General features: G+C 43.5%; 1 protein-coding gene and 1 pseudogene across 1 annotated transcript; one reads left to right on the top strand and one right to left on the bottom strand.

Annotated features, from left to right (window-relative positions):
- The first annotated feature begins 547 nt into the window (after positions 1-547).
- Positions 548-2,869, top strand: LOC129358102 (forkhead box protein K2-like; annotated as a pseudogene).
- A 2,874-nt stretch (positions 2,870-5,743) lies between these two features.
- Positions 5,744-8,295, bottom strand: LOC129358103 (WD repeat domain phosphoinositide-interacting protein 3-like). Its single transcript, XM_055026923.1, is given in 9 exon segments — positions 5,744-5,859; positions 6,032-6,153; positions 7,231-7,309; positions 7,312-7,331; positions 7,444-7,529; positions 7,636-7,670; positions 7,673-7,825; positions 7,951-8,045; positions 8,148-8,295. Coding segments are annotated over 9 exon segments (783 nt in total). The 5' UTR covers positions 8,234-8,295; the 3' UTR covers positions 5,744-5,752.
- Positions 8,296-10,255: the final 1,960 nt, after the last annotated feature.

Raw genomic sequence — 10,255 nt, 5'->3', positions numbered from 1 at the left:
GTAAATAAACAGTGGAACGGAAGACATTTTAATATTCAAAGCAAAGCACAACAACCAAAAGAAATAAATAAAAATGGAAATAAAAGCCACTTTCACCAAAAACCACAAATAAAAAATAGATTATGATGTACAGTGAACTAAATTGCCTTTAGAAGTTATACAATGAGCTCATTCTGCTCTCATGTGATTAATTGATTATTACAACAGGCTTTCTGACATCCTTTAAAAAAAACCCCAATAATTTGTCTTTTCTCCATTGCTTCATTTAGATATAACATAATGTTTTAACTGACGGTTTAAGGATGAAGTGCAGTGTTGGTCTTGTGCAGCACTGTTTTCAATATTGTAGTTGCATTCTGGTTTTGCCTGGTGAAATTGTGTTTATTTTTCAATTCAGCATATTTTTATATCACCGAATGACAGACATGACTGATTGACTTCAGTGAAATCCATAATAGATCAAATTCCAATCCCATAAAATCATGGATTGGTTGCACGTGAAACCGTCACGTGCGGCAACATAAAATATTTCTCTCCTTTCGTCCAGAACTCGATCCGCCACAACCTGTCCCCTGAACCGCTACTTCATCAAGTGGCCCGGTCCCAGGAGGAGCCCGGCAAGGGGTTCGTTCTGGCGGATCGACCCCTCCTCGGAGGGCAAGCTGATCGAGCAGGCCTTCAGGAAGCGCCGGCCCAGGGGAGTGCCCTGCTTCCGGACCCCGGTGGGGACGCTCTCCTCCAGGTACGGCTCGCCGCCTCACCCCATGTTTAAGCTCGCCGCTCCACGCCGGTGATTCTTCTCGTCGTCGTTTCAGGAGCGCCCCTGCATCTCCCAACCACATGGGGGTGCTGTCCGCCCACTCCAGCGGAGTCCAGACCCCAGACAGCCTGTCCAGAGAGGGATCCCCAGTCCCCATGGAGGCAGAGGCCCCCCCAACAGCACCCACCCAGACAGCCGCAGTCCAGCCCAAGCTGCCGTCATCCAGGAGGCTCGCTTCGCACAAAACTCCCCAGGTAGAGCCTCAAGTTTCTCATGAACAGATCCAGCTGTTTCAGGCTGTTACTAATGATTGTTACAGTTATTGATTGATTGATCTGTTATTTTTGATGATTAATCAGTTGTTTTCCCAACTCGTCGGTTAAGTATTTCTATGAGTAATAGATCTTTTACTGATTAATCAGTTGACTATTTTAGTTTTAGTTTGTTCATTTTGATGGTTAATCGATTAATCTGCCAATTTCATTCATGATTGGAAAAAAAATGGCTCTTTCTGCAGATTGTGCATTTCAATCTTAATACGATATTAGAAATGCACTTGAAAAATGCAATTCATTTTTTAAATAATAAAATAAGCATTTATTACCTGAAATGCAATAACTTGACGGCTTTCCTTCAGTCGGCCATTTTTCGCTTATGAAGCATCACAATTTTTGTTTGCTGCTGACATCATTTCCTGTTTCCTGTCCAGGCTCCCCCCTCACCAGCCAGCCGGTGCTGATCGCCGTGCAGCGCCAGATGCCTCAGACCACCATGAAGCCCGTGACCTACACCATGGCGACCCCGGCCATGGTGACGACATCGGTGAGCTCCGCTCCCGTCATGCAGACCGTGCACGTGGTCCACCAGATCCCGGCCGTCACCATGGCGACCGTCGGGGGCAGCCCGCCTCCGCGGAGAGCCCCGAGCCTCGGAGAACGGAGGCGGCGGAGGAGGTCGCCAGGAGGTCAAAGGTGAACTTCACCGGAGGCGTCCGCGTCAGCGTCAGCCGAGACGTCGCTCGTCAACTCGCACTCTTCTCCCATTGTGCTTTGCAGTCAAGGTGGAGCCGGTCCCGTCCATCGGCTTCCTCGATAGGCGGAGTCGGCCGCATCTCCAGAGCTCGCAGGCCGCTCCCTTGGCGACCGTCACCATAGTGCAGCAGGCCCCGCTCGGCCAGCACCACTTCCTATCAAGGCCATCACGCAGAACGGGACTCACCTGCTGCCCATCAGCACCGCCGCCAGCTCAGGTGACGCCTTTTGAATAATGGTTTATGTCGTTTCATGGTCGTTTTATCCAATATTTAACAGTAAATAGTTACATAAACTGCAACAAACGTTACAGTTTGTACATAAAATAAACCTGTGAAATGATACCTTGGAAATTAATATCTTTATTCTTGTAATGGGAAAGGAAAAAGAAAAAACACCCTGGCTCTTCTATTTCCTCACGGAGTTGACATGAATTAAAGATAAATGAAACACCTGCTTAAGATGGTGGCTTGAGGCGTGCTGACATCATTCTGAGCTACGGAAACCCAGGAGAAAATCCAAATTTTCCCAAAAATTGGATGTATCGCCCAGCCTTATGTGGATCATTAATCTTTAGCATCTAAAAATTGAGCACTTCTCCGTTTCCTCAGACTCAGAATGTCTCTTGTGTGGTAGAAGAAAATGAACATCATCAAAAGCTGAGACAGAACAAACACGTTTGTTTGATAGGTGTTCTATAAAAATAAAGCTGAGAATGTCGAGTGTTGGCTTGTGTTTAACACTTTGCGCAAAACAAGGTCCAATTAAAGAGCCAGTTTCGTTCGTCGTGATGTCAGCGTGTCACCGCAGCGACCGCCTGCCGTGCGCGGAGCAGTCCCCCCTCTCTGGCGTTTTAACGAACTCGTCCCTGTCCTCCGTGTCTCCGCAGCAAACCCCTCCATCTCCTGGCAACGCACGCCCGGCCTCGGCCTCCCTCCCCACCAAGAGGCAGAACGGAGAGCTGCAGGACCCGCCCGACGCCAAGAGGGCGAAAACCAACGAGGAGAACGGCCCGGCCGCCGTCTGCAGCAGCAACAACGGCACCACAGACAGCGCCGGGGAGGCTGACGACAAGTAGCCCCGCCCACCTCCATCCCCATCCTTCCATCCCATCCTCCGTCACCATCCTCAAGGTGCCAAAAGAAAAGCACTACCGATTGTGCTAACTCCACCCGTCCGCCCCCTATCTGCCACGTATTTAATAGCAGAAAACTCGATGCAAAAAAGAAAACAACAAAAAAAAAAAAACTAGAGACCAAACTGAAAATGAAACAGAAGCGTAGCTGATGACTGTGAATCCCCCCTTCCACTCCCGTCACTCTCAAGTTGGAGGCCCAGAGAGCAAGAAGAAGCAGAAACAAACAGGGAAAGTCCAGAACAAAAAGATTCTCCATGCAACTTGCCCCGCCCTCCTGGCCCCCAGCCACCCAAAGACAAACAGGAGCGTCTCCTCCTGGTAGCATTACAGAAAAATCAAAGCGTTCAAACAGTTGGCCGGCTTGTGGACATGTGGACATTCCCATCTTCGGCAGCTAGCCTCCACGTCGACCTACCTAACCGAGTCGCGAGTAGAAATGCAGTATTCCGTCGTATCTTCGGTGCGCCACGGAGCATTTAGTCCGTTTTTTTTTGTTGTTTTTTGTTTTTCCCTCGTTTTTTTTCCCCCGAGGCACCAGTAATAATCCGGAGCAACGAGCGCCGCTCTTTAAGAAACATCCCAACATCTCAATTCTGGGAGTCTTTCCTGTTGTTGTTTTTTTTTTTTTTTCTTTTTTGTATGTGGACTGTTCGGTGACATGATGTAGTCTTACTTTTTTGTTTTGTTTATTAATATATATTTTAGTTTTTTTTTCTTTTTTTTTTTCCTCATTTAAAGAAAACATATGGAGTGGATGCTCTTTCTGTTTCTGCGAATGAAACGTGGTTCTCACTGTACATCAACAGATCTTTTGTCATATTTTCCAGATATCCTACGAATGAAAACGTATATTCCCGTGTGTATTTGAGCATACGTGTCATTGAGCTTGCATGTTACAGATGTAGAAACAAAACGTACCAGAGCAGATCATTTGAATATGGAACTGAAGAAAACTTAAGACTGAATCTACGCTATACGATTCTGACCTGTGCTGCACTTAACCTTGGTTTTTTTTTTAATTATTATTTTGTATTTGCTCACTTGTTTTCTCCGTCATCATCGGCTGTGTTTATCTTTGTGTTGAAGTTGATTCGCTTGGTTTTCTTTCCTTTTTTTTTTTAACTTCAGGCGACAAAGTAAGGCTTTTCAGCTTGTATTCTATGTTCTATGAGCTAAAACAAGTGATAGGTGTTCGTTCTGCTTCAGTGGAAAAATGCTTTTTTTTTTTATATATATATAAATTTTATTAAACACATTCTCTCTGTATTTCTTTGAGTAAACCCTCTCAGTTGAGCAAATGCAGAAGTCTATATATTGTTTCTTTGTGTGGAAAAAAAGGGGTTGAGTTTTAGTCTGAATGTTCCCAAAGATTAAAAGTCTGGTTTGTAATGGGATAAACTCAAAATGGCTCCCAAAAAAACCTACATACTGCAACTATAAGTTGTAGTTGTGGGACATCGAGAGCTCTTGGGGGGCCCCCTGCTGGCAACATAGGCCTACTTCAGGCATTTTCCTTTACCTGTCTCATTGCAGTAATAATCGCAACAAAATAAGCAGAAAGAGTTCATCAACCTATCTGGAAAAGCAGATGTTAATTTTATTCACAGATTTAAATGCACATTTTACAATCATTAAGTGTATCAGAAACCGGTTGGGCCGAGTTCTCAGTTTACTCGGCATCCCCCTCTAGTGGTCCGGGTCTTCCGAGCGCCGCAAACGCACGTTCGGATGCAAGAAGAAGCCACAAAAAAAAAAAAGAAATGTGTTTTGCAGCAAGTCGACTGAAGGCCGTGATAGATGAAAAAGAACGAACAAAAAAAAAAATTGTCACTAGTTTTACTGCGGTGGATGCAGACAGACTTGTCCAGGTTGCTGAGGGATCAGCTCAAATGGCAGAAACGAGAGCAGCGATGAAGGTGCAAAGTGCCAATAGCACGAGGCAGAATAAAAATGTAACTCATGAATGCAGTGAAGAAATATCGATTTTTTTTTCTCCTTTTTTTTCTTGAGGTGGCTCTCACAAAAAAAAAAAAAATGATTGGAAATCGATTAAACTAAGACTCAAGGTGCAAACATTTTCTCTGTGTAATTAACTTCCCCATGAAGCCAATCTGTGAAAGACTTCTCTCTCAAAATATACCAGCTTTTCTCCGGAAATTTAGACTGAAGACAAAACCGTCTGGTAAACGAGTATTGACAAATAAAGTAAAAAAAAAAATACAGGTTAATTTTTAAAGTTTTTTTTAAGCTACTGTTCTGTACAGCTCGATGTGGTTACTTCAGTCAGGTGTATATACAAGCAAAGAAAATCTAAGGTGATGCCTAACAAAGCGGGATCCCCTCACACACCTAATAATTTTACACACTTTGTGTTCTCGGGCGCGCGCGTTTTTATCTGCGATAATATGTGTGCGCACGCTCTCTTCGGTTTCAGAGGCACTCTGCCTGTAGTTTGGGGTTGGGCGGTGTTAGTTATCCAAGACGTCTCAACTATCAGGACGGGAATAAAAAATAGCCTTCGGAAGACATCTTAAAACTGTTTGTATTTCAGAAAAAAAACAAAAAAAAAACTTTCCCTCATCGCCGTGGTTTGGTTTGGGAGCAAGGTGGCGTACGTCATGAGTTTCCCATTAGTCCTCCTAAAAAAACAAATCTGTGCTTTGTTTGTTTTCTTTGTCCACTCCATCTGATGCTCTGATGATCCAGAGTCTCTGCAGATAAGATGGAAGTGAAAGTCGAACTTCTAATTCCTCAGAAACAGAAAAGGGGAAAAAAATAACAAAACAAAAAAAAAAACGTGCTGCTCAGAGGAAGTCACGAGGGTCATATTTTCTCGTCAGTCATCTCCAGGAACTGGGCGTACACGTCTCTGGAACACTCCCCCTTTGGGTTAAACAGAAACTTGTAGTAGCTGCCGTCAGCACAAATGGCTGCAGGAAGACAGAAAGAGAGAAGAAGAAGAAGAAGTGAGCAGGAGCAGATAGAAGAATCTGATTTCTTGGACGCTTTGGTGCCGAGTCTGATAGACGTGTGACGAGATGAGTCACCCTTCCCTTTCCCCCCCCCCACGCCGGCCGGACAGGCGCCCCACCGCTAGCTCACCTATGACAGCGTTGGGCTCCGTTCCGAAGGCACACACGCAGGGGGAGCCCGAAGGCACCTGGAACTTGGAGAAGCTCCACTTGGAGCTGAAGTATTTGGGGAGGAAGCTGGCGGACGCCAAACTGCAGAGGAGAAAGGCGAAGTCACAACTGGTTCTTAAAGAGTCACTGCAAAACGATTGACTTGCACTGAAATCTTCCACATTTTGTCACATGACAAAAGAACAAACCGAGATGGGTTTTTTTTTTTTTTTCCCTCTTCGTCTTTGTTTTGGTGTGAAGTTGAAAATAAAAACAATAACGGTTCCCAGAACTTTCCACAATGTAACTCTTAGGTCTTTCAGCATGGCTTCAGGCTACGGTGGCCGGGAGTTGCAAAAACACAAAGCAAACCGAGCGAGCTCCAAACACGTGGACGACGCAAACGCCAAAACACGAAACAAATGAAAACAAAAAGATGTGGCAACAAAAGAAAAAAAAAATGCAGCAAACCACAGGAGGAAGAAGCGAAGGGAGAAAATGCCATGATTATAGGGAAAAACAGCAATTACGAAATGCTGCAGGCAGAACAGATGTGCTCCAGACCACTAGGGGGAGTCAGTCAATAACCAGGTGGTCAGTAAAGACCTGATATTGTATTTTATGAATTAATGGGAAGTTCAGAAGAAAGACTGAGGGAGGAAGACAAATTTTGTAATACTTTATGGCGTTTTTCAACATGCAGTCTTTTACAATATATAGAACAGCTCCAGGTCCCACCTACTGGTCTGGAGGACTTATGTCAACATCAAAACTATTAGTAGGATTTTCAAATGATTGTGAAAACAGCCATTTTGAATAAAGATCACATGAACTTCAGCCAAGACTTTTTTTCTTGTTAAATGGTTTGCTCATAATTTTAAAACATTTTCTTATAAAATTCTTATAGTTCTGCTGTTACTATGTCTACACTGAATGACTGAAACACAAGCCACTTTCGCAAAAAATTTGGATTGAAATCAGAAGCTGAATATGATTCAAAAAAACAAATGAACAAAAAAAAAAAATCAGATTTTATTTTGATTTTTTTATATTGCCCAAAACTATCAACTTTGCTTTTCTTTAACTTTACAGTCGTGCTGGTCTTAATCACTTAAAAGCGATGAAGGTTTTGTACTTTGTAATGCGACAAAATGTGGAAATGGCTCAGAGAGCACAGACCTCGACTGTTTGTTCCTTTTGGGGTCTTCCGCAGCGAAGATGTGCACGGTGCCGTGGTCACTGGACACGCAGATCAAGACGCGTCCTGATTGAAGTTGATGCTGAAAAAAAACCAAAAATGAAAAAGAAACATAAGCAGATTTCCTATCATAGTTTCCTAAGAGGTTTTCTTTTAAAAAATGAAAGATAACTATCCGAGGTTCTTTCCCTCACCAGTAGATGTTGGCCGTCTGCGAGCCTCGCCGCAGCTCCTGGATGAGTTGCCCCGCCGACGTGTCAAAGATCCTGATCAGAGTGCCCTGCGGAAAAGCGACGGGAATTAAGTCGCAGGAAGTCAGAGGTCGCCAACCCCCTCATCCAGCAACAGCAAAAAAACAAAAAACAAAAAAAAAACCCTCCCCGCACTTTCTCCGACGCCGTGGCTATCCTGGTTCCCTGCAGTTGAGTGCGATGCAGCACAGCGCCCCCTCGTGGGCGGGGATGTCGACGGGCGGCTTCTCGGTGTTGGCCAGGTCCACGATCTGCACGTGGCCCGAATGCGTTCCCGGGAACGCCAGGAGGGAGTTGTTGCTGTTGGGACACAGCACGCACAGACCTGGAACGCACGAGACGGCGGGCGCCTTACAAACAACCAGACACCGCTGTGATGACTGATAACGACTCGGCCGGATCCGGACGGGACGACCGGGAGCCCGAGAACTCACGGGCGCCGGCACCGACCTTTGGGGTTGTAGCAGGTCTCGAACACGTGCAGCTGATGCGGGTTGTGCGTGAAGGTGAACACTTTGATCATGGAGTCTAGGACTACTACAATCCTGAAAACAAACAAACAAACAAACAAAAAATATCCACACATCCAGATGTAGCCGTCTAATGTTTCTGAAGGAAAATGGAGGCAAAGTGGAGTCCGCCCGTACCTGTCCCGCCGAAGCTTCACCGCTTTCACCTCTGTGGAGAACTCGATCTCGATCACCGTCTTCTTCTTGAGGTCGTCCCAGATCATCACTGGAACGTCAACCAATCACACGATTAAATGAAAGTATCCAAACGCATTTTACAAGTAAAAACGAGTTTCCAACTGAAGACTTAAAAGGACTTAATGAATTTTAGTCATTGCTAACTGTGAAGATTAATGATAGAAAATAAACGAGGACAACAGCTTATGGATTTTTATTTATTTGTTTATTTCTTTGAACAGATAAAAAGTAAGAGCACATAAAAAATTATTATGCCTATGTAATTTTACATAATTAGGTCTAAAAGGATCAGGTAGAAGATTCTAGATCTTATGAATTCCTGCCCCTCTTACTCATAATCTACAAACTTTTTAGACTCAAAGACTAAACATTTTTAGTCTTTGAGCCATCTGTCCTATACACTATATTTCCCAGTAAGCTTCTTTTAAAACAGATTTTTAAAAAAGGTTTATGGTTATTGATGAGCAAAGCAATATAAAAAATGAAGATCAACCTTGTTAGCTAACTGAGAATGAAACTGAGATTACGACTGGGGAAAAGTGTGTGAAGAAGAGGAGGAGTTTATAATTGTATTTCTGACAGAAGGAGGGAGAGAAAGGAGAGTCAGAGTCGCTAATAGTGTGTGTGATGTTGGTATTGATCAGTCACACAGACAGAGAGGCAGGACGTGACATCATGACCTGTCAGTGTCGCTAATCGAAACCTAATTCCCTCTCTCCATCATCATCATCATCATCATCATCATCATCATCATCATCACTACTACCACTATCATCATTTCAATTGTTATCAGACACACAAGAACACAACTGTGATCAAAGTCCAGCAGCTGCTCTGTGAGTCTTGATTTAATCACTGGAGGCGGTATTAACAGAATATCAAAACTCTGCTATAGAAGACTACTAAATTATTATTTCAAGACAAATTTTCATCACTAACTGTTGTTCTGAACACTAATCCTCAACTACATGTTTTATTTTTGCTTTTATCAGGTACAACACCTTAAATGTCAGTTGAACTATGTAGAAGTTAAAGGTGCAGTACGTAACTTATGGTTTATGGGGGGTTTTTGTTTGTTTTTGGGGTTTTTTACATATTAATGAAAACTGTTACTATGTCATGACAGTTTATGAAACAGCTCTTCTGCAAAATAATCTATCTCCTCTACCTCCCCCCCTAGTTGCTGTTGCCTTCTGAATTAGTGCACCGCCCGAAAAAACAACCAATCAGAGCCAGGAGGAGGGTCTTAGGCTGTCATTCAATGTCAAGTATTCACTGCTAAATGTGCTAATGGTGGAAAAACAGTTATCCTTTCCTGTCCGCCATTGGTCGCTATGCTAATTAGTCTGAATTTTCATAACAGGCTCTGCTGACAGGGAAAAGTTGCAGGAAGCAGAGAGCAAGGTGGGTAGAGGAGAGGGACAGCTGGTGCCACATGAGATTGTGGCTGGAACTGGGAGAAGGCAGAAGAGCTTGATTTTTTCACAGATTATCTGTCTTAGACCACGCTGTCACAACATGGTGACAGATTGAACAAATATGTAAAAAAATATATTTTCTATAAAAATTACATTCTGCAGCCTTAATGAAGAAACAAAAGACCATCAGAAGACACATGAGGTGAACACACCAGCAGGTCAGTGGAGAAAAAATTGAAGTAGCACCAGAGGAAGAAACAGCAACTAAATATATCCAAATGAGCGGGATGGCTAAGAGAAGTATCTGCCTTACGAGACAACAGTTCAACCTCTCCATTACCTGGCTACCAAATTCCTGATGCCATAAAAACAGTGAAGGAGCCAATCGGCACGTAGAAATACTGAAGACAAATTGCTAAAGTTAAAACCAAGCACCAGAATTTCATTATCCCATATAAATTTAAATGGATTCACTCATCTTCTTTTTCCCTCTTTGAGTTTGTGTTAAGAATGCTTCAGATGATAAACAAAATGAGAGTTCAGAGATTACTGATCATTGAACAGTTATAACAGGATCAATCCCAATCTTGTTCTCAGAACAAAACTCCCCTTCTGGGATTATGTTGTCAT

Source organism: Poeciliopsis prolifica, unplaced genomic scaffold (assembly GCF_027474105.1).
Source record: "Poeciliopsis prolifica strain line A6 unplaced genomic scaffold, Auburn_PproV2 SCAFFOLD415, whole genome shotgun sequence".
Taxonomy (NCBI): domain Eukaryota; kingdom Metazoa; phylum Chordata; class Actinopteri; order Cyprinodontiformes; family Poeciliidae; genus Poeciliopsis; species Poeciliopsis prolifica.
Note: the sequence above shows the minus strand (reverse complement) of the source record. Positions and strands in the feature narration are given on the sequence as shown.